The sequence below is a fragment of the Vombatus ursinus genome, unplaced genomic scaffold (assembly GCF_900497805.2).
Source record: "Vombatus ursinus unplaced genomic scaffold, bare-nosed wombat genome assembly UNPS02014945.1, whole genome shotgun sequence".
NCBI classification, from domain to species: Eukaryota; Metazoa; Chordata; class Mammalia; order Diprotodontia; family Vombatidae; genus Vombatus; species Vombatus ursinus.
In genome coordinates this window covers 4,316,140-4,342,149 of record NW_020954723.1, presented here as the reverse complement: position 1 = coordinate 4,342,149, position 26,010 = coordinate 4,316,140, and the positions used below count along the sequence as shown (strand labels likewise).

Sequence of the window (26,010 nt, the reverse complement as noted above, 5' to 3'; positions counted from 1 at the left end):
TTCTGAGAATCCATGATTCTCCCTAATTTTAAAGACTTGCAAATTTGCTTTTATCACAAAATAATACCAGCTAGCCTAGGCTGTAAAATGTTAATCGTTTTTGTGTGTGTAAAGATAAGCACCTTTTCAAAGAATGGCCTTATAATACAGCAAGAGAAACATATAATTTTAGAAAGTAGAGGGACCTTAGAGATTATCTGACCTAACTGGTGGTAAACATAGGTTAAATTCCTTATACCAATGAAATCACAGACTAAAGTTTACATAATACTGCCTTTTCAGATTAAGTTAGATAAAATTCTTTAGCACAATTCAGGAAGAGAAGAATAACATAAAAGTGCAGGTAGTTAAGCCCCCTTCAAGATAATGGATTATTATAGGGTCGTTAGTCCATCTTGTCTAACCCCACTCCTAGAAAGGTGGGCAAAATGAAGAGCAGAGAAGAGAAGTGATCTGTTTACCAATGGCACCAAGTTACTAGAAGAGGGACTAGATCTAGAACTCAAGTTTCCTAATTAGTAGTGGTCATTTTATGATGTCTTCCTAGCGCAAACCCTTACTTATACTTAACATTTAAAAATAAAATGCTGGCAAGGTTACTAAAATAATTTCTAGGTCCATCATCACTGATAAGCTTCTTCTGAACTCTGGTTTGATCTTAGCTAGCGGATAGGAATGGGAAGTGGGGATGGAGTAAGAATGAACTAGGTGACACATATAAAGAAACAGGCTTCATGTTTATTAAATTAAAAAAAAAAAGACAGCTTTCTTGGCAGGCAAACTATCAACGGAGAAATCAAACTCCCCTCTCATTCACAGGGATGGTTTCTCCCATGCAGGACTGAGGCCCTCTGGTGGAAAAACACTGGGAATGTCCCATTATTAAATAATAATGTGGATAGACTAAGAGGATAAAATCAGAAATTTAAACCCATAGAAGTTTAAGGGCAGAAAAAGACATAAGGGTTTATATGATCTAACCCTCAATTTATAAACTCGGAAATTTAAGCCCAGAGAATGATTTATCCAAAGATACACGGCTAGTTAGTAGCAGAGCCCTCAGATCTACTGAATCCCAATCTGCAGCTCTTTCCACTATACTGGGTACAGAGTTGTCTATTTTTCCCTCCAGTAAACGTAAGTTTCATTTTAAACAATTTTTAATTAACTTCTGGTAAAGATAGCAGCAAAGATTAAAATTACTTCTTAAAGCTATGTGAAGTCAAGTAAGCAAAGAATCCAAGAAAAGATATCTGGCACACTCACTTCTACACATGTAGTGTTTTAGGTGTTTTTTAATATCCTTTAAAAGATTTTTGGTTCTGTGATTCATCCACTAAGGTAAGAACTGGCAAACTATAATCAAGGGCCAAATCTGGCCTGCTGCCTTTTTACTGTACGGAATAGTTTTTAACTTATAAATACAATAAAACTTTATTTTAAAATGAAAAAAAATATGCTTAGCTGAGTCATACAAAAAAAAGACAATAAGCCAAATCTGGCTTGTGGGCTACACAAAATTAAAATGAGATTAATCCATGTAAAAAGATGTTAAATCACCAGGGGATTTCTAAAATGGTTTTTAGAAGGAATTATGGCAAGATAGTTGAGAGGTGGTATATAAACCCAACTTGCTCTCATCACCTTGAAATATGCCAAATAAGTAAAAAAGTAACTAAAAGAAGGGAAATTAAGGAAAACTCCATGGAAAAATCAGCAGTCGGAATAAATGAACAAAGAACATTTCCTTTTATAATTTTAGAAATACTATGTGGTAAGAGAATATCAGTAGAACAATTCATAAGAAAGAAAATTCTTCAATAATTCCAACTAAAACCTCAGACAAGGGAATGGAATGATCATACAGAGTCTGAGAATGGTTGAAATCAGAGTTCTTAAAGCAAAATTCAAAACAAGAACTAGTGATACAAAACACAAGACAGAAAATTTTAATAAAACCAGATACCCTGAAAAAAAAAATAGGAGACAGAAGTCAAAAATTCAATAATATAATGATTACTATTAAAGCCAAGACAAAAGATAACAACATGAACCTATGTGAGGGATTATTTTTTTTTAATTGACCTAGGAGACACGACTCAGAGAAATAAGCTAAGAAGCACTAGCTTCCTAGAAAAAGATAATGAAACAAAAAGCCTGAATAACATATTTCAGGAAATCATAAAAGAAAACTGCCCAGATAGATTGGAACCAGAGGATTAAATACAGCTAGAAAATCCAAAGAATGATATCACAGAAGAAATCCACATTTAATTCACGAGGAAATATGACTGCTAAACTTCAGAACACCCATATCAACGAGTAACTATTTCTAGAGCCAGGAAGAAACAAATGACATATCAAAGAATCTAGTGAAAATCAAGAATCATTCAGTATTACTCACCATCAACAAGAAAAGAAAGGAAGACTTGGAATACAACGTACCATACCATACAAGAAAAAAGAAAAATGGCTTGAATCCAAAAATAATTTATCTTAACAAATTATACATAACTTCATAGAGGAAAGAATGGATTTTTATCAGAATTGATAACTTCTAAGCACTCCTGAAGAAAACTAAGGTAAAATGTTTTTAAATGAAAAATACGTGAACAAAGGAAATTTTAGAAAGGTAAACAAGTCTGAAAAGTTCAGAAATGTTTACATAGTGAAAAGGGGAGACTAACTAACATTTAGGAATTCCATCTTATCTAAGACTCTGGACTTAAGGGTTCAAAAAGCAATACCCTAGAGCAGTAGTTCTCAAACTGTGGTCCAGGAAACTCCTGATGGTCCTTCAGACTCTTTAAGTAGAGGGGTCCTTGAGGCCAAAACTATTTTCATAATAATACTAAGGCATTTTAATTTCTATTATGGTAAGTACTGATAGACATAACACATAAACAAAAGCCCTCAGAGGAGTCCTCCATAATTTTTAAGAGTATGGAGGGGTTTCAAGACCAAAAAGTTGAAGAACTGTTGAGCTAGAGAAAAAGCATGAGAAGGAGGTAAGAACCCAGTATTTTGTGAAATCAGGGCACCTCCTCAAGCAAAGAAGTCCAGGAGGTAGAGAAGGAATCTCATGAACAACACATTCAACTGTTCTGGTCAAGTAAAGCTAAAAATATAAAAGATTATAGCAGCAGAAGCAGACCAAACTAAATAGGAGACCGGGCTAGCACAGCAAAGGGGAACAAGAAAGTGAACTAGAGAATTAGGTTAAGAGAGGGAAAGCCCTCAAGAAAAGCAAATCATACTTGATTACAAAAGAAAAACACCAACACAAAGCCTAGTCATTTTGTCTGAGCTAAAAGTGGAAAAGTAAGAGACTCTAAGTAAATCAACAAGCATCTATTAAGTATTACTTTATGTTAGGCTAGCCTCAGAACCAGGAAGACCTAGGCTCAATTTCTGCTTCTGACATATATTGACTGAGTGACCCAAGGCAAGTTACTTAATCTCTCATCACTCATTGCAAAGTAGAGTTTCCCTACCTGGAAGTTCCACATGCTAAAGAAACCACAAATCCAGTCCCTCTCCCTATCCTCAACTAGAGAGTGGGATCAGGCTAAGATCAGATTATTGCAAGCAATACAAACAGTAGAAAACTAGTCCTGATTTCTTTTTTTTTTTTTAAGATGAAAAAATATAACTAGATTTGAAAGAGGAAAAAAACAACCACCTTAATACAAATATAAAACTTGTCCAGAAAATAGAGGGCAGAAGAATGGAAGTAAAACTCAATATGCTAGATAGAAGAAACATACTTAAAACAAAGATTCACAGTTAATATGGGAGGACTGAAATAGAATTTATCATGACTCAGTAGGCAAGAGTGGAGATCATAATCTCAGACAAGTTAACAATAAAAACAAATAGTCAAAGGAATCAAAATGACAAAATTTATGTTTAAAGGAATCACACATAAAGAAACAATGTATATGCACCAAATGGCATAGCACCAAAGTACATTACTTAAAAGAAAACAATCACACAAAGAGGTAATTAGTAAGACAATAATTATAGGTAATTTCAAAGCACATCTTTCATACTTATACAAATATAATAAAGAAACACAAGGAAGAAATTAAGGATATGAATAGAATTTTTTAAAAACCTGACAAGATTGAACTTAAATACTGAATATTATTTTTCAGCAATCCAAGGCAAATTTATAAAAACTGATCACTTGATAAGGCATAAAGTGCCACAAAAATTCTAAACAATAAAGAAAATATGAACAAAAGATAAAAATTTAAATGGTGCCTCAATAATGTTAACCTAAATAATGAATAAGTCAAACAAACAAATCAAACAATAAAGACGTAGATAGATCCACAGACAGATTTTACACACACACACACACACACACACACACACAAAGATAATTATGACAGAGATAACATGTCAAAATTTGTGGAACAGAGCTAAAGCAGTTTTTAGAGAATAATTTGCTTTAAAAAACTGGGAGCAAGGGAGAAAAATGAAACAAAAAGGGAGGAGAGAGAAGAAAGGAAAGGAGGAAATGGCAGGAAGAGAAAAGGAAAGAGTGGGAGAGAAGGGAGGCAAAGGAGAGAGAGAGAAAGAGAAAGAGAGAATGAAGTGAATATACAAAAAAAAGGCAAATTAGACAATCAGAAATTAAAGGGGGAAATTCACAAGGAATGGGGAATGAATAAAGAAAATTATCAGAAACAACTATACCGAATTAAATGTCATCAAACCTGAAAACAAATGGAAATTGATAAATATTGATAAAATTGATAAATAAAATACTCAGATTATCAAAATCAAAAAAAGATCATCTAAATAGACCACTCTCAGAGGATATAGTAACATATTCAAAAAAATTCTTCATTATCATTAGGATGAATTTATACTTGGAATGCAGAGATGGTCTAATATTAAGAAAGTTATAAATATGATCAATCATGCTCACAGCAAAAACAATAAAAAATCAAATCTTGGGATAGCTACTACCTCCCCTGCTGCAAATCAGCAACTCATCTATGATTTATAGTCTTAAGAGAGTTTGCTGGACGCACCAGGAGTTCAAGCTACTTGTTCAAAGTCACACAGCTGTCATTAGCTAGTATTCGTCAAATGCACAACTTGAACCTAGCTCTTTCTGACTTCAAGGCTGGTGCATGGTCCGCTACAGCATGAGGCCTAACTGATTATATGGATAAACACAATAAAAAAGGTCTAGATAAAATATAGCATTCATGTTAAAGTAAAAAGACACACACACACATACAAAACATAGCAGTAGGAATAAACAGACCTTTCCTTCATATGATCAAAATATCTAAAACTAAGAATTGGCATTATTTGTAACAGAAAAAAGAGGTTTTCGCAGTAAGACAAGGGTGAAGCAAGAATGCTCACTGTCTTTACCATGCTTTGTCACAGCTCTAGAAATGGAAGCTACAGCAACAAGAAAAGGTTGGGGGGGAGGGGAGAAATGAGAGGAAAAGCAGAGGAAAGGAGAATCTAGTTCTACCATTCACTATTTTAGTGACTGACGGAATCTGCAGATTCAAGTTTTCCTTATTTTGAGTGAAAGGATTGTACTAGATGACATTTAAGGTCCCTTCTTAGTCTTGAATATAGGATGCCCTATGCATGTTGGGTCTGAAAACAATACAATGATGATTTACATAGAAAAGTGTAAAGAAATAACTAAAAACATAAAAATGAAGACAATTAAAATCTTCTGTAAAAAAAAAAACAGGATACAATATAAAAACACTCAACTTTTGAACTTCTCCCCTCTTCCTTTATACTCCACTCCTTTACACTTTATATTTCCTTTTACTGCTTCCTGCTATGCATCTCAAATCAGATCTTTTGCCTTCCTTTATATAGGATAAAATGTACTTATAGTAAAGGCTTGTTGCTACCTCTTCTGTGAAAGCTCCTAAGTCCCAAAGCTGTTGCAAAGACCCAAGACAAGAGGATGAAAAGGGGTATAGAACAATCCCTGATCTTGAGGAACTTACAATACAGTTATGGAGATGAGATTATACTATTTATATACACATTTTTTCAAAAGAAGGTAGAATCAAGATGGTGGAATGAGAGGCAGCAATTTTGCCTTAGCTCCTCCATAATGACATACGTGTATAATGCACCAGACTGAATTCTAATAGGGAAAGTCAAGAAAAAGTCACAGTGAGTTATTTTTAAGGCCCAGGGCAACTTAGGAAGACAGACAGAGAGGTCTGTGGACACTGGAGTAGGGACTAGCCAGGAGTACAAGCCCAACATAGAAGGGCTGAAGTGGCAGCCAGCTGTGAGGGCTGCAATAGGGGGGAAAGCAGCCCATGCCATGAGGCGACTGAAAACCTGGGCAGAAAGAGATGTCAGGGAACCCCTGTTCTAGCACCGGGGTGCAGGAACAGACGTCATCTGGTAGTTCTGGCAGCCAGTATGCAGCTCAGAGTCACAATTCCAAAGCCAAGAGAAGCTCAAGAGATAGGAAGGGCCCTGTCTGTGTAAGGAGCAAGGAACAAGTTCAAGAAACTTGTCACGATACATACATGAACTACAGCAACACAGTTACACAACAATTTTCACACAAAGAAAGATATATATAAATAATTGGAGAAATATTAATTGCTCATGGGTAGCTTGCAAGCCAAAAGAATAAAAATGACAATACTTCCTAAATTAATTAATTTATTCAGTGCCATACCAATCAAACTACCAAAGAATTACTTTACAGGGCCAGGGAAAAAACTGCATCTGCAGAAACATAAGGTCAAGAATATAACGGGAATCAATGAAAAAAAGGTAAAGGAAGGAGACCTATCAGTACCAGATTTCAAACTACACTACAAAGCGGTACTCATCAAAACAAGAAACAGAGTAGTTGATTAAAGTGAATAAATTAGGTATGCAATATACAGAAGCAAACGAGCACAGTAACCTAGTGTTTGAGAAACCCTAGCTATTGTGGCAAAAACTCATTATTCGACAAAAACTGTTGGGAAAACTGAAAAGTAGTCGGGTAGAAACTAGGCATAAACCCAACATCTCACATAGTATGAAAATAAGCTTAAAATGGGTATGTGATTTAGACACAAATGGTAATGTCACAAACAAATTAGGGAAGCATTAAAGAAATTACCTGTCAAATCCATGGGTGGGGAAGAGCTCATGACCAAACAAGAGAGAGGTTCACATTACATAAAATGGATAATTTTGATTACATTAAATTTAAAAGGTTTCACACAAATAAAACCAACGCAGCCAAAATCAGAAGGAAAGCAAGAAATTGGGGGAAAATTTAGGTAAGTTTCTTTAATAAAAGTCTTATTTCTCAAATATATATTATATATCAAATATACATATATCACCTATAAATATGTATATATAGCTATAGAGAGAGAGAGACAGAGAGAGAACTGAGCCAAATTTATAAAAAGAAGAGCCATTCACCAAGTGATAAATGGTCAAAGGAGATGAACAGGCAGTTTTCAGAGAAAGAAATCAAAGCTATCAATGGTCAAATAAAAAAATGCTCTAAATAATAGAGATATGCAAATTAAAGCAACTCTGAGGTACCCCTACATATTTATCAGATTGGTTAAGATGATAGAAAAGGAAAATAATAAATGCTGGAGGGAATGTGGAAAAATAGGCCCACCATTACAATGCTGGTAGAGCTGGTAACTAGTCCAACCATTCTGGAGAACAATTTGAATTGTGCACAGAGGGCTATAAAACTATGTATATCCACTGATCCAGGAATAAAACCTTAGGTCTTTACCCCAAAAAGATTTTTTAAAAAAGTAAAAAGATACATATGTACAGATATGTTTATACCAGCTCTTTTTGTGGTAGCAAAGAACTGGAAACTGAGGGGATTCTCATCAACTGGAGAATGGTTGAATAACTTACGGTTTGTAAATAAGATGGAATACTATTGCATTGTAAGAAGGGGATAGTTTCAGAAAAACCTGGAATAGTTATAAGAACTAATTCAAAGCAAAGTGAGTAGCACCAGGACAATTTTTCACAGTAACAGCAATACTGTCAAGACAATCAACCACGAAAGACTTAGTAACTGATCAATACAGTGATCCACAACAATTCTGATGACTCATGATAAAAAATGCTATCCACCTCCACAGAGAGTGGAGTGGTAGTATGAGTGCAGATTAAAGCATACTTTTTCTCTTTTTTATTTTATTTTCAGAAAATAGAATGTGGAAATATGTTTTGCACGACCTCATATGTATAAGGGGTATCATGTTTCTTGCCTTCTCAATGGTGAGGGCGAGGAAAGGGAGGGAGAACATTTGATATTGAAAATTTTAAAAAAAGAAAAGAAAAAAGAAAAATGTTATCTATCTCCAGATAAATACTGATGGATCCAGAGGACAAAATGATGTTGTTTTTTTCCCTCTTCCTTTCTTTTTCTTGTTTCCACACACACTGAATTTGGCTAGTGCAGAATTTTTTTTTCCATGACTTCATATTTGTAATGGGCTTTATATTTCCTGCCCTCTCAACAGTGGAGGAGAGGTGAAGGAAGGCTGAGGATTCAAAACTGAAAATAAAACCGAATAATAACTTTCGCTTTTAAATTGAGGGCCAGGTAGTTTAAAGATCAAGATTTTTTAACTCAAGGAATGGAAAAACTGCCCAAAGACCAAAAACATTTAATTTCACCTATCCTTATTCATAGTAAACATCTTAATTCAATTACATTTTACATCATTTCATTTAGTAATGTTCTCAAAGGTCCCTTTCAACCCTAAAATTCCATTTTCATGAACCAATTATTTGTAGTACTTCCAAATGCAGAAAGAAAAAAAATTTTTAAAAAAAGTGACACAAAGCAACATCAAAGCTCTGAGAGAGAAAATAGAAAGTTGGCCTTGAAAGCCATTATAGAAATAATAATAAAAATAAAAATTATATTCTCACCGCAGAGTAATTCTAAATTAAAGAAAAACTACCACAGCATGTTCCTAAAATCCAAAGGCATTTGCAAACAGTTGGCAAAATTTTATGCTACACTCAACATTTAGGATGTCCTAGCACTTAAGAACTTCATTCCTTAATGGAAACAAGAGTCAAGAATTCTCAATCCTTTGGAGGGTTTCAAATAGACTCTTGATAGTCTGTCATTTAATCACTTTACAACACACCCTCTCCAAGAGAGTGCAATGATGTCAGAATTCATTACTGTAAACTGTCCTCAGCATAAATGTTCTTGCCAGGACACAAACAGCACAGAACTTTGGCAGGAAATCAAAACTTGGGACCTGAGATATCAGAATTTCAGTATGGCTTCTTCAAGCTCTCTGAGTATGCATTCCCATTCAACACACACACACACACACACACACATACACACACACACCCATTTTTCCACTATCATCTGCATGCAGATGACTCCTAAATCTACATATTCAGATTTCCTCTCTCTCCTGAGCTATAACAGGATGACAGATATTGCATCTCCAACTGAATATCCAAATACCGGTTGAATATATCCACCTGAATGTCCCTGAGTCAATCAACAAGCATTAATTAAAAGCAGAAATATGGTCCCTGTCTTCAAGAAGCTCCCATTCTAATGGGGGGACAACATGCAAATAACCATGTATATACAAAATATATACAGTGAAAATAGAAGGCACAAACAGCGAGGAGGACAAAAACAGCCTGTAGCAGAAGGTGACATTTGAGCTGATTCTTGAAGGAAGCCAGGGAAGCAAGAAAGTCAAGGTGAGGGGAGGAAAACATTGCAGGCACGGGGGCATAGCCAGTAAAAAGGCACAGAGCTGGTAGATGGAATGTCCCTGTGATGAACAGCAAGGAGGCCAGTGTATCCAAATCATACTGTAGATGGGAATAAGTTGTAAGAAGACTAGAAATGAAAGAAGAGGACGGTTGTGAAGGACTTTAAAATGTCCCACAGAGAATTCTGTATTTGTTCCTGGAGGCAACATGGAGCCACTGGAGTTTCTGGGGGCCGGGAGAAACCTGCAGAGGCACATACGTGGTCAAACCTGCACCTCAGGACAATCACTTTGGCAGCTGAATAGGATGGATTAGAATGAGAAAAGATTTGAGGCAGCTGGAGACCAGTTAGAAGACCATCACATTAGTCCAGAGGAGAGGTGATGAGTGTGGCAGCTGTGTGGGTGGAGGGAAGCAGATGTATACAAGAGATGTTCTGAAGGTAGAACTGAAAAGAGTTGACAACAGGTTGGACATAAAGGGTGAGAACGAGTAAAGATTCAAGGAAGGCATTAATGTTGTAAACTTCACGTCAATGGGAGGATGGTAGTACCCTCCACAGTAATAGAAAGGTTGGGAAGAAAGGAGAGTTTTTGGATAATGTTTTGCTGCATATACAAATTAGGAATAGGCTTATTTGGTATAAACTTCATATGAAGATGAAGACAGGTGAACCATGGCTGCAGTAGACAGATGCTGTTCAAGTAGGATCTTTATGAAAGTCGTGCCACAGAATCAAAAGATAGGTACAGTTTTAATAAAGGTTTCAAAATGAGAAACACTGTGCAGCACTACCAAACCTAAAGCCACATTGTAGGTTGTTTTCTCTCCAACGAGTAAGAACTGAATAAAAACATGTGTTTTACAAGAAATTTCACTGTCCCTACCACTTGACACACCTATGCTCTCCAAATTTCCAGTTCTCAAAGAAATTAAAATACACAATGACTGGAATTTTCTCAATCTTTTAAATAGCCCTGAGTAACATCTCTTGTTTGAAGGATCCAAATTGTCCTATTTGGCCACAGAGGATACCAGTGGTATCAGTGCAGAGAAGATACAAGGTCAATTTCAGCAAGATATAAGGAAGAGCTTCCTAATAATAATAATAATAATAATAATAATAATAATAAGGACCTGAGCTCAAGGCCAACAGCTCTGTGACTTTGGTCACTTATATGCAAAATAAATAGCAAGCCTAATGCTTGCACTATCTACCTCACCAAGCTGTTTTGTACAAAGTATTATTATAAATAGGGGCTACTTATCATCATCTACACCATCATCATCATTAAAGAATAGAAAGAGCTACTCTAAGTAAGGCAGTAAACTTAAGAGAGTAAAGACTTAAAGACTTTAAACAGAGTTTGGACAACCATTTTTCAGAGATATTATGAAAGGATTCATACTTCAAGTAAGGTTTAGATTAGATAAGTTCTGAGGAACTCTTTATCTCTTAAGATTCAATCTAAAAAGTAAGGGAATAGGTTAGTCGTAATAATTAATGTGATATCCTTCACATTTAAAGATAATGCTTCTATGCTGACAGAGGTAGTCAGCCGGTTTTGCTTAACTGTGTTTCCTTGTGACAAGGGAGGATTCATGGGAAGCATATATGGAGAATTTACTGGTGTATATAAGCAAAAGGCATCATTAACACTATTTATGTTAAAATAAGAAAAATTTAAAAAGAATTCTTCTGACCCAATGTTGATGCATTACTTTTCCTTTGATGGTAAGTTTTGTGTGGATCCAGCTACATAGTCTTCCCCACTTAGTATCTAAAGGCATGAATTTATGAGATAGCCTGTTGAGTTAAAGAGCCAGATTTGGCCATAGAACTATAGGGTACAGAGTTAATAAGCTTATATTGGGATGGAAACCACCATCCCAATGGAAACCTAGCTTCACCAGTGCGCTAAACAGCTGCAACAGACAGTCACAGACTACACACTAAAACTGCGAGCACTGTGACTGGGCACACTACTATCACATATCCTCTCCATGCCCCTGTGACTCCCATCCCACCAAACCTGTGCCTGCAGCCCCATCAACCCTCTGGGCTACCAGTCTCCTTACCCTGGAACTTCATTTCACCTCCAGTCCTGTCTCTAGACTTAATCTCCACCTTGTTTCCAGTTATAACACATTTATGACTTGTCTGTGATGTACACAGAGGCTGAGGTTGCCAACTGGTAGGACAGGACGTGAAGTCCCCCGAATACGCAATGGCACACCATTGGGAAGGAGCTGCCTCACAATCATTGAGCTTAAGCACACTCACATGCTTTGCTGATCAATTCAAATTCACCAGAGTTTAACCTAAAGAGCTAAATATTAGGAGAGGTATACCAAAATGGAGCTTGGGGGACTCAAAAGAAAATGTTTTCAAGCGGCCTACACTATCAAAAAACAAATTCTCTTTCTTGGGGATTGTTTAGCTCTAACCCCACTTCAGTGGATGTTATTGAGCTCTTTTGAACCTTTTGGTTTTATGAAGGCTATCTATAAAAAACGAGCATCTTCCAAGAAATAAAAAAGGCTACTGAAGTACTCTCATTATAAGGAAAAGGAAGGGGCAGCGGAAAGGAGTGTTCTGAACATTCTCAGGGCCTTCTGCTGCTGCTGCTCAAGAAGGAAGCCTTATTTTCAAAGAGATTTCCTCCTGTTTATTAATACAGGTCAACAAGCAAGCCCCTCTACGTGCAAGTCAGAAACCAGCCCTCCCTGGGCTCCTTTCCCCAAGGCCAAAGCCTGGCACATCAGGGTGTTCACTACAACACCCAGATGGTCCTGCACACTCTCATAAGAAAAGCAGAGCTGGGAAAAATACACATTTCTGGACTTAGAGGGCTAAGGTATATCTGAACACATCATAAAGATGCCATCTTGTTTTCTTCTTTAGTATAAGAGGTCCAAAAAACCTCTAATATCTATTCACCTTAGTTAGGGAAAATAGCTTCTCTTCCTCATTCAGCTACTGTCCTTGCTCAAGTGAGGAAAGCCCTCTGCTAATGAAGATCTGGACCTTCTCTGAAATTTATCATTTTAGATATTTGCCTGAGGCACTTATAGGTTAAATGAATTGTCCAAGGTCACGCAGTTACAATGTATTAGAGGTGAGACTTCAATTCATGTCACCTTGACTTAAAGGCCAACAACACTACCAAACACTATCATCCTCACCCTTACAGATAAGGAAACTGAGGTTCATAGAGAACTTGAAGTGATTTGCCCCAGCTGTCACACAGCTAGTGCATAGTAAAGCCAAAAGTAAACACTTGGTTTTCCAATGACCACATTCTTTGGAGTATGCCATGCTACACCAAGGTATCATTTGATATTCCTCTCATTACATCCTAAAACTCTGAAACCGGTTACGCCAGGCGTTCCTAGAATTCCAAACATTTCTGGGGCCATTTTTTAAAGTGCCCTCCCCTTTTCAAGGAATAAAATTTTGTTTACGATGTACAATACAATTTACTTAAAGTTGACCCTTTGAGCATCTAGAGTACAAGTAGTCAACAGAAAGCCAAATAACTTAAGAAAAACAAAGTGGCCAAGAGACCTGACTCTAGACAGTCACATTCCATTAAATCAACAAAGTTTTTCTAAAAGGTGTTGTTAGTTGCACATGCACTAAAATTTAGAATGCTGTCGGGCCTACTGCTTTAAGATGTCAGCATGCCTAATAGTCCGATCATACTGGAAACACCCTAACACTATAAATTGCAGAAAGGATGACTACCACCACCACAACCAATGGGAATGGCATTTGTGGAGCAGTCTACAAAATATATATAAATAAATTTATATATAAAATTTATATATAATAAAATAAGTTTATATAATAAAATTATATTTATAAATAAATTTATAAATAAAAATAAATAAAATAAATTTATATAATAAAAATAAATTTATATATAAATTTATATAAATACACACACACACACACACACATACACACACACACACACACACACACACACATAAAATGACCAAAAAATTCAGCTCTAGGTTTGGTAAGATCAAGTCAAGTGGAACAGGGGGCAAATGTGTTTAAAGCCTGCAAATGTGAAGGACTCTTTTAGTATTCCTTTTCAGAGTAACTTTGGAAAATCATCTGCAGCCATGAAAACTGAACCACAGAAAGTCAGAGGGAGAAAGGACCTTAAAATAGAGAACACAGAAGAAGAGTCCAGGAAAGATAAGGGTTGAAAACTGAAAGAAACTATAGAACATGTTAGAGATGGAAGGGACCTTAGACTACAGAATATTAAAAGACAGAATGTGAGACCTGGAAAAGACATTCACAGAAAATGCCATGTGAAACCCCCATTTTACAGATGAAGAAACTGAGGCCCAGAGAGGTGACTAAGTATTGGCCCATATGCCTGAGACCCCCCAAAAATCAGCCAAAGGGCCTAATGCAATTTAATTAACCCATCAATCAACAAACATTTATTGGGCTCTCAGTATGTACAGAATATTATTTGGCCTTACAAGGTAGATGAAGAACTATAAGGATGTGATCTCTTCCCTCAGTAGAACATAAAGAACTTGAGTATGTTAGACCTTCTTTTCATTCCTTTGTTTTCATTTCCAGAGGAACATAAGTCAAATTTTAAATTTTAAAATTAAAATTTAAAATTTAAAAATTAAAGAGACAATAAGAACACTGGGCTGTTCCATAAAGAGAAAAACATAAAACCTAGGAAAAATTCTCTATTTGATAAAAACTGCTAGGAAAACTGGAAAGCAGTCTGGTATAAATTAGATTTAGACCCACACCTTACATCACTTTCTACAATACATTCAAAACAGATACATGATGTTAATATAAAAAGAGTACACTATAAAAAATTAGAAGAGAAACAGAACATTAAACTCTCACAGCTATGGGCAATGTCCAAAGATAAAACAGAAGACTGATTTATGTGAAACTCAAAAGTTTCTGTACAGACAAAATGAACCTATCTAGGAATAAGGAAAATGGATGAAATTTGTATCAAATTTCTGAAAAGTGTTTGCAATCTAAAGGTACATAAATAATTGGCAGATTTATATAAGACCAATAGCCATTTCCCAATAGATAAGTGGTCAAAGGATATAAAGAAAGTTCTCAAAAGAACTGCAAAGCATTCACAGCCACATGAAAGAATGCTCCAAATCACTAATAAAAGAAAATGCAAATTTTTAAAAACCCTAAGGTTTCACCTCACACCCTACAAATTGGCAAAGGTGACAAAAGATGCCAATAGTCAGTGTTGGAAGGGTTTGGGGAAGATAGGCATATAAGTGCATTGCTGATAGAATTCTGAATTGGTACAATCATTCTGAAAAGCAATTAAAAGGACTAAAATGTCCATACCCTTTGACCCAGAGATTCCATTATTGGCTTATACACCCAAGGAGGTCACTGATAAGAAAGTTCCCAAACACACCAAAGTATTTTAGCAGCATTTTTTGTGGCAGCTAGGTGGTACAGTGGATAGAGCACTGGGCCTGGAGTCAGCAAGACTCAAGTTCAAATACAGTGGGAGACATACAGATAGCTGCGTGACCCTGGTCAAGTCACTTAACCTCTTTTCCTCAGTTTCCTCAACTATAAAATGGGGATAGATAATAACAACACCCACCTCCCACAGTTGTTGTGAGGAGCAAATGAGATAATATTTGTAAAGTGCCTGGAAAACAATAGACACTATCCCCTCCTGTATTGGAGGGGATGTAATGGAATATTACTGTGCTGTAAGAAACAGAGAGAGAGAGACAGAGAGAGAGAGAGAGAGAGAGAGAGAGAGAGTGTGTGTGTGTGTGTGTGTGTGTGATGAACACAGAGAAGCCTAGAAAGATCTACATGAACTGATACAGTATGTAACAAGTGAAGCCAAGAAAACAACAGACACACACTAACAATATAAAATCAATAATGCAACGTTATAAAGAACAAGCCTGGCTTCAAGGAAGAGATAGGAGAAGATACTCCCATCCCTACCCTTCATGGACGCGGAAGTCCAAAGATCCTGAACATTGGACTTTTTCTATGTATTGATCAATTAGGGCTGATTTATATCCAAGGTCACCCTATGATAAATGGGGGTGGCTTCACATGGAATTAGGTCTCCTCATTCCCAGACCATTAATTTTTATTCTATCCCATAGGCGTGGGGACTAGACTTGTGATTTCATTGATTTATCTAACTTGTGGATGTGGATAATGTAGTTCAGCACTTTCTCTGACACTTAAAGTCTTAGAGACTTGTCCAGTTCTCTGAGAGGTTAAGTGACCTGCCTGGGGTCACACAGTATGAACGTGGGGGTAGGACTTGAACCAGGTTCTGCTGGCTTTGGAACCAGCTCTCTCCACCAAGCCATGCAGTCCTCTAATTTTACAGAGGACAAAATGGAGGCAAAGAGGTTTGAAGTGACTTTCCCACAGCCACCTGTTCAGTGACAGAGCTGAGGTCTCCTGACTCCACTCTAGCACTTTTTCTCCACTCTCCTTTAGGAGTGTCATATGATTTAGGATAGTATTTTACACCTAGAAAATAAACCTTTATTATGTCAATTTGATGGCAGAACTATTTTTAACCGAAAAAACCTTTATTATTTCTTTTTTAGTGGTGCAAAGCCCTAGCCCAAATCAAATCATCTGTTTCAATGAAACACAGGCCAGACAATTGCTTTATTACTCTTTAATAATATCATACTTTGGGGTGGGGAAATGTTGTTTTTTTCTCTAATTTTAACTATCAAACTCCAGGATCATTCTATTCAATGATGGATTATATGGGGCATAATTTTAGAGGAGGAGATAATTGCTTTTCTGTGTATTCCATAAATGCTAGCACTTAAAAAGCATTAGAAACCTCAGCAGTCTCAAACCTTTACTAACCTTTAGCAAGATAATACTATTTCACTGTCCTTTATTTCAGTAAAACAAATGGAGTGGAATTTTTTTAGTTTAGAAAAAAATCAGTCACTGAATTAATTAGTTGTCTAATTGAATTGGTTAGCCCAATTTGCATAAAAGTATCTTGTTTAGACTCTCTTCCCCAACTCCTACCTTTTTCTGGAAGGCATGATACAATGCTGTCAGTCACTGATTATGTCTTAATATGGACTCTTTTAGAAACATCCAGAAACTGTTTCCTTGTGTGAAGTATCTGAGCTGCAGAATATCTGATACATTCCTGCTTAATTTATGTTTAGGGAAGTAATTCTAAACTTTAGGGATCTGTGATACCCTGTCTTTCCTGATTTAATTTGTAGCTTTATTCTTCCTCTCCACTTCTTCTAACATCACTCATTTATTTCCCCATCTGCCACACAAAGTGATTATAGATTTAGCTGCCTCTTCACTGTGTATGAACCTGCATTAGGAGGCACTAATGAGTACTCTGGGTCCAGTCATTCAACTATTCTAAGTCTACCTAACTTCAGTGGAGAGAAACAAATAATAAAAGTAATTTAAGAATAGCTACCACTATTACACTTAACTCATATCTGCATAATGCTTTAAGGGTTACAAAGAGGATTCACCAATTCTGTGAAATAGGTGGTAAGGTTTTAATTAGCCCTGTCTTATAGCACAACATAGAAAAAACAATCCAAAAAGAAGCAATGTGCAACACTTGTGGGCCTCCCTCTTCTGCCCAGGAGTGGTTTGGGGTGTCCTCTCAGCAGCCATGCTTCTTTATAATTTTGCAACATTCACTTGCAATATTCACTGAGTGTGCATAAAGCTTTCAAGGGCTCTGCTTACTTCACACTGCCTCAGTTCATGTGGATCTTTTCAATTCATCATTTCTTATTACATAGTAATAGGGCATTACATTCAGGTACCACAATTTGTTTAACCATTCCCCAGCTGATAGCATCCACTTCGTTTCCAATTCTTTGCTATCATAAAAAGAACTGCTAAAAAATATTTTGGTGTATTTGGTAACTTTCTTTGGTCTTCTTGGGGTATAAATCAACTAATGGTATCTCTGGGGCAAAGGGTGTGGGCATTTTAGTCTCTTTATTTGCATAATTTTAAAGTGCTTTCCAAAACTCACTCACTCTGTCTCTATTTCTCTCCCTCCTTTGTGATCAAAAACATACAATCATAAGATAATTAACCAGGTTGCTGAATGTAATCAGTAGTAACAGAACCTTCTGAATCGACAACCTCAGCTTCCTCAATAAGCCCCATGCTGTAGCCTTATTGTCATACACATTTTAAAAACCAAGGCATACACTTTTTGTTTATCCTCCCCCCCCAGGGTATTGGTAAAATTCTCCCTCAATCACTTAACTGTCTTCACCTCTGCTCTTATTCCAAGTATCCCCTAGGAAAGAACGTGTCAAACACACTGTCCATACTCTTCAACGTGAGTCAGATTAAAATGTAATTGGGAAATATTTAACAAAATAAATAAAACATAGATAACGCTAATATGTGGTTTTCTAAGACAATATGCAGTGTGCAAGGATCCTTATGTGTAGTTTAATGGCTCACTTTCTATTTGAGTTTGACACCACCGTCCCAAGAGACCAAACCTGCACTCAGTTGGCACTACTTCCTAGGTAATTCTTTCAGGAATCAGTTTCTGAAAACGAACAAGGTGATACACCCTGAAAAAGAAGGTAAACTGTATATTCAGGAGCAACTATGTCCTGAAAAAAAGAAGCAAACTGTCCCAAAAGAAACCAACTTAATCACTGTGAATTCATTAAAAAAAATCTTATTTTATTATTCATCCTGGTGACAATGAAGACCTGAATGGCTGAAAAGTGACAAAGAAGCATGAAATGCCTTCAATTTTCTTTGTTAACTAGAGGTACTTAATTTTTTTTTTGAATCACATAAACTGAATAATTCACATTACAAGCACACACTCCATGGTAACTATAGTTGCAATCACTCAAAAAGCATTTTTCTCTCACACAGATGCCTGCACTAGAAACCTGGGTTAAATTCTGTAAGTCAGCTGCTGGGAGTTTCATGCAATGTAAGAAATTACCCTGCAGTCACAATTAAATCTGACCCTTATTTTTCTACCCTGAAAACCGCATCGTAAAGATTGGTTATTAAGTGCCATCCAAATAAATTGTATCTTCAACATATTTCACTTATATTAGTGGTTGATCAGATAAGCAATCGTTTTAAATGTCTGTTTATGCAAACACAAATTAATCTGTTTAAAGAGTTTCTATATAAAGATAAACAATAAAAATGAAAGAGTCCATTTTTCAAGAACCTCTTATTCAACTGAAACAAAACTTTCTACAGAATTAACTGGCCAATTAGTTAGCATCATATTGATCCACATACAAATCACACTTTCCCCTCAAATCAAGCTTGTACAAACTAGCCTAAAATCTCTTTTCAGTGTACAAATATATACCTTTTTCCCCCTTTCAATAAGAGTACATTTAGGAATGCAGTCTATCTCAGGGTGGCCTATATTAAAACCAATATGGTAATTTATATTATGTGCTCACTATGACCAAGTCACACAAAAAACAAGGAGGTAGTCTTTGCCCTCTGATGGTATCTAGTCTAAGACTCCACTTACCACTAAATCATAAAATATTTTCTCATGTATTCAACAAACATAAGCACCCACTAAGTTCTGTGCAATAGGTTAAAGGCTGAGGGAGCCCTGTTTCTGCCTTCAAGGAGTATAGAATCTAGTGGGGATTGTAAGATCAGAGCATCACAGGTTGCAGAGCTGGAAGGAACCTTAGAAGTCATCCAGTCCAACTGCCTCCCCCCTTCCCCCTCCCCAATTCTACAGTCTGCAAGATGAAATCAACTCTGCCAATCACACCTTCTCCATGCTCTATGCACCTGCCCAACCTCATTGGAAAGGGTAGGCATTGGAGAGCTCCTCCCAGATCCTTCACCATTTAAGGAGAGAGCTCAGGGAATGCACCCCAACATTTCCCACTCTGCTAATTTGCCAGGCTTCATCATCTCCAGAAACTCATCATTCTGTTACATGAAATCAACTTTAAAATTCTTACCTCTTCAGACCATCTCCCACCCCAGCAGCAGGACTTCAACATGCCCCTGAGCCAGGTACCCAGCTTCTACCCTCTTTCAGCTTCTTTTTATATACTGTCTTCCCTCACTAGATTGTGAGCTTCTTGAGGGCAGGGACTCTCATACTCTTTGTATACCAGTACTCAGCACAGTGCCAGGCAACAGTAGGCACTTAATAAATTATTATTTTGTATTTAATATATCTTTTCCCCAATTACATGTTAAAACAATTTTTAACATTTTTTTTAAAGTTTTGAGTTTCAAATTCTATCCCTCCCTCCTGACCCTCCCCCCATGGTAAACAATAAGATATAGGTTATCCATATAGAATCACATAAAACATTTCTGTATTAGTCTATATAAATTATTATTTTTACACAAACTTGTATACACATTAGAATATTCTAAACACATAACACCACAAAGTGCTACAAAATCATATGAGGGGGATCATGCTAGCTTGAGGGAAGGGGGCTAAAGAAGTAATTGGGGAAAGTTAAAGAAATGTCATTTGAGCTGAGTGAGCATTGATGGATGGGATGATGGGATATTAACATATGGAGATATATGTAGGCATTCCTGAGGTAAGAAATGCCATGAAGAAGAAAAAGTACATCACAGAACCACTAAATGTCAGGCCTCAGAGATGATCTAGTCTGAACCTCTTTACAAAGAGGAGGGAAATGAGGCCTTGATAAATTAAATGACTTGCTTAAGGGAACAAAGCTGGTTAGAGCCTCAGTCAGAATGTTTGAAGTATAATGACTAGTCCAATTTTGCTAGAACACATAATGCATTCAGGGGAGTAGACTGAAATAAAGTTAGAAAGGCAGCTTAGAGCCCAAATGTGAAAGGTCTTGAATGCCAGGAATTCATAGCTTCCTCCAATGGGAAAATTTCTTGCCACCTGCAGCTAGAAGATGAGCAGATGGGTATATACTCCAAAACTGGTCATACAAAAAGGAACTATGGGACAGAAGGGATAACACTTAGATTTAATTCCACAAATATTTATTGCAACCAGCTGTTCTCTCCTTCCAATGAAGACTGAAAATGAAGAAACTGACCTCTCTTGTAGCATGAATGATTAGCTAAAATATAAGTGAACAGGCTAGATAGACAAAGCTTTATGATGCTGATTATGTTAATGATAACATAAGTTATGTAATCTCTTATGAATCTGAAGGGGAAAAAAAATGATAGTTCTTTTGTATGGTTTAGGGTTAGCCACTTTGAGAGACTTCTCACCTTCCCTCTTCACCCTCTGCCTAAAGGATACAATACAAACTCCTAAGCCTGGATTTCAAGGCGCACCATGACTTCAAGCTACCATTCCAGCCAAATTTCATTCAATGCTTCTTCATGCTCTCAATTAGCTATTCTCTGATTTAGTTTTGCCTTCCCACACCTTATTACATTTGAACAGACCATCCGCTCCTGGTTCCTGAAACATACTTCCTTCTTTCCTCACCCCAACTTTTGAAATCATGACTTTCCTTCAAGGCTGAGCTCAGGTAATGTTTCTTTAATGGATTCCTTACCAAAGCCCCCAGCTAAAAGGAGTCCCAGGTCTGCCATTAACAACCTGTGTGACCTTGACAACTCACTTCAGCTCACAGAGACTTCCAAATTACCAAAAAGCATGTTGGACTGGATAATAAACATGAACTGAATTAAATGATATCCAAGGTCCTTATAAATTCCTTGATCTCACCCTTCAAATTCTGAGTCTCTCCTTTACATTTATCATATATGCCTTATAAACAGTAACATCTTAAAGGCAAAGGCTAGCAAATTTTCTCTACATTCCCCAGTGTCTTGCATATGTTAGGTATGTAATGAATGTTTGAAAATTTGAACTGAATTTTGAAAGAGGAAGGATGAACAAGATAAATTCTTAACGTACTTTCCAAATAGGGTACTATGGAATGATTAAGGTTTCTCTGCATTAACAAAGTTAAAGTAGTATTTTGGGGCTTACTCAATAAATAGATAAATCCCAAGTTCATCTATTTGGCAATCACTTTGAGAGAAGATAAGAGGTAATAAGAGAAAAGATCAATTACTATAAGTCCAGTTAATGCTGGCAATGACACCCATGAAGCTAGAAGAAATATTTCTCAAGGATAAGGTGTCTTCTATAACTCTCCATCTTTTATTTGTTAAACTCATGTTGCTACATTTTCCACAACTGAAAAAAAAATCAACCAAAACCCCCATCTGTCTCCCTTCACTCCAGGAACACTGAGGAACTGAAAGTTTTTTTGTACCTCCAAAAATAAAATATCAGCCAATTCAGAGGACATAAAGATAATGTGGGAGTGAGGCAAAGAGGAAAGCAGGATAATGTAAACAGGAACTCTGCAGTGAAAACCCTTCATCATTATTAGCAATATCAACTCTAAATATTAAAACCATTTAGTCTAATTGCTACCACAGCGATGCTTTCAGCATTTTGAATACTGACCTGTTGGTAATGTTTGATCACCAAACTGAAAACCCCTCCAGACTGGGCCTCTCTGGAGCCACCAACATTCAGTTCATTCATGCCAACATGGAGACACTCACCCTAAGACTACGATGACAAATTTCTGCTACGCATGGCTTTTAAGTCACTTTCAAAACCACTTATATAAAGGCGGATCAAAAAGGCCAAGTTGAAGGACTGTTGTCTCTCCCATTTTACGATATTAAAACTAAACTCAATGGTCAAAACCCTTTAGTCACTTCTGCAGAAGCAAACACATCACTATTATCAAGCAGTTGGAATTCAAAATCCAACATTAAGTGTCATTGAACAATATTAGGGAAAAAAATTTAAGCCCTTTAAAAGGACTAAATTTCCTTAATACCATGTTAATGAGTTGTGCGGTATGAGTCAAGAAGAAGAGACATCATGGAGTTAAACTTAATCTATAATTTATTGGTCCATTAACAGCAAAACTCTATTCTTCTAAAATATGTAGTTGACATGTATAGTCAGCATGTCAAGGAAACAGACTAAAATCTGGAAGATTTTTTGCTTCCTCTTCCCCTGTCTCATATTTCCCAACCTCAATCACTGAATTTCAGGAGATGATAACATATCTAAGACCCAAATGAATGAAGCCCTTCCTTCAGAAGTTTGTCATTCCCTTAACATTGCTTATGGCTTGTCAGAGTTGAAGAAAAGAAGAAGAAGGGGGTGTTGGGAGGTTTTTTGTGAAAAAAAAGTCTTTTAATTTGAGAAAGTATAAAAATGGAAAAAGAGCAATGTGTTCCATTTTCCCCTACCCACTACTTATAATAGCAAATAAGCTAGAATACAATATTGGGCTCAAAAGACATGCATTTCTCTATCTCAATCCATTGCAGATGAGATCAAACTCAGGAAACATTTTCATGCCAAAGCTAACAGTTTCAAATCTTGAAGCTTTTATCTCAAGTTTGCTTACTGGATCCTCTCAAACCCAATCTGTAATAAAGGACTATTTTCCCCACACTAGAGAGTTATCTTTATAAAAAAAACAACAACAAACAAAAAATCAAAAATACTAGGTCTCCCTATCTTGCCCAGGTTGGAAGTGCAAAGGAGACTCACAGGCCCAATCTTACTACTGATAGGCACAGGAGCTCTGACCCAATTATTTTCCAACCAGGGCCAGCTCACTCCTTACTCAGACAATCTGATGGCCCCCTAATCCCAGGGACTCACCAAATTAATGCCAAACTCAGAGGGGACACTCAATCAGCATGGCCCAGGGCAGCTCAGAATTCCTGAGCACAAGAGAACCTCCAGTCTTGCCTCCCTGGAAGTGAGGACCACAGGCGTGTGCTAACATGCCTAGCCAATGATTTATCTTTACTTGGAAAACAGCAGCCACCTGTTCTCCCACTCCAGAAAAAGAATACACGCTGGCTCTGGGCCATCCATACAAATAAAATCCTTGCATCTGCAAACTGTGCCCCAAGTTTTGAAGCTCTTAAAAATGAAGAGAAGGATGAATAACTTTGTTCATTTTGTGAGGACTGGGATTTATGTCCTTTCTGCCTTACAAAGCACACTTTATTATATACTAAAGGAAGTCTATAAGAGCTACAAAGGACATCCCATGCAAAGCCTAAGAGGGACTAGAGGTGACTTAACCAAGAATGTCCAGATATATACTGTTGATCTTCATGTACATCTATCCTGCAGCACATTGTTAAAATAGGCAACAATGGGAAAGATTTGGAAAAAAGATTATGACATTTATCATATGACTTTTGGCACAACATGAACCACCTAAACCAAATGCTTTGGAACAGTGGTGTCAAACTCGAATAAAGGGAGATAACTGGGGCCATGTGCTGACTTAGAAAACTATGAGCTACATTATCTATGTTATATTGCATTTTTGTTTATTTTGTTAAACATTTCCCAACTGCATTTTAATCTGGTTCTATAGCACTTGGGAGTTTTGCTGGACCCAAGAGGCAAGGGCAGCAAGTTTGACACCTCTGCTTTAGATAATCAGCAATATTACAATCATTACACACTTAAGCTGTAAAATAATGACTTTAAGAGGTACTGGCAATACTTAACATGTATGTGTGGGACTCTCCTCATTTCATTTATAGTCTATGCTTCAAACTTTGTGAAAACAACCTGAGGCTAGGTAGAGCCTGAATACTACATGGCAGTACCAGTGTATGAAGGGAGGAGTTCCACATGCCAAGGGAAAAGGTTCCCAAGAAAGGATCCCTTCTTTCTTCAAATGATCTGAGGCCTGAGCTGTGCTACACCCCATGAGAAAAGCCTACCCAGTCCCTCCTGCACCCTTGCCACCCTTGACTCCCTGAAAGGCACCCTGTTCCCATCCTCCAGTGCCACACATCTAGTATGGGCAGAGCCAGGGCCAACAAGGAATAATGAGCTGGGTTCTTTTTCCCTGATTTTTACAGAGCTGCTAAAATCCTTCCATTCTAGTTCATATTTTAAAAAGCTTACTTAGTACAGAAACTAATCTAAAGGCAGCAGAGCAGGGTTTCCTATTTTTATCCACTGGAAGGAGCAGAGCTAGGAAGGGACAAAACTCTTACCCATTTTTGAAGTAAAGGACATGGGCTCTCTGTAGTCCTGTTTCTAGGAAAAAACCTAGTTCTTGATCATGGAGTGTAGGGCCAGGCTTAGGACTTCTATTTTGAATATTGGTAATAAGTACCTGGAGGGAGAGAAAATAAGTAAAGGAATTAGGCATATTCTATAAGTCCACTTCCTTGCTATGCAAAACCACAAAATGTTTAACAATCTAGTTCAAGATAAAAAGGTAAATGTATAGTCCCAGATTCAGGGCTGCCCACCAGTAATATGAAGCAAAGAAAGAAGGCTTTTCTAAGCCAGGTGCACGAACAAAACTCACTCACATAATGTGAAGCCCAGTAAGTCTGACACAGAAGTGGGGCTTAGGTGAATGACAGAAGGAGAGAGGAAGATGGTCTTGAGGAAGAGAAACTGAAGTGGGACAACACCATGGGAAAGAGCAACAGGGTCACAGAGCTCAGAGTCCCAATCGAAGGGCAGAAGCAGACCTCAGCCCCAAGAGGGATGCCACTCAAGTTGGAAAGAGCTATGCTAAGGAGGCTGACCCCCTTACATACACAGTCAGAAGCAGGAGCTTCTCATAGACGCACAGGACATGAGAGGGACCTTATAAATCCTATAACCCAATTCCCTCATTTACAGGTAAACAAACAGGCCCAGAGAGAAGAAGCAAATGTGCCCAAGGTTACAGATAGGTAAAATGGGGGGGGGGAGAGCCAAGGGTGCACTTTGGAGTGCCTCTTAACTGGGGAATGATTTTCATAAAGTTTGAAACAAGCTATAAAGAAAGTAAAGAATTCCAACAAACAAATCATGGTATATGAATGTTCTAATGAAATATTATTGCACTATAAAGAATGATGAAAAAGATGATTTCAGAGGATCCTGGGTAGTATGAACTGGCACCAAGTGAAATGAGCATAACCAAGAGAATAATTTACACAAGTACAACCACATGGTAAAGAAAAAACTTTGACAGCATTAAGAACTCTGATGAAAGCAATGACCAACCATGTCTCCAGAGCACCTATGATAACACATTTCATTCACCATGTAACAGAGAGGTGATAGACCCAGAGATGTACATTTTTGGATACAACCACTGTGTGAACTCATTTTAAATGACTATGCTCATTTGCTAACGGAGTTT

The 26,010-nt window shown here is 37.1% G+C and overlaps 1 protein-coding gene across 4 annotated transcripts in view; it reads right to left on the bottom strand.

The window, feature by feature from the left end:
* The window catches only part of TTC7B (tetratricopeptide repeat domain 7B), a 313,914-nt gene that overhangs the window by 207,711 nt on the left and 80,193 nt on the right, over positions 1 to 26,010 (bottom strand). For all 4 annotated transcript variants that reach the window (XM_027844965.1, XM_027844966.1, XM_027844967.1 and 1 more), the window contains one exon: positions 24,860 to 24,981. In XM_027844965.1, the coding sequence (XP_027700766.1) occupies positions 24,860 to 24,981 (122 nt within the window). The remainder of the gene's footprint in view (positions 1 to 24,859; positions 24,982 to 26,010) is intronic.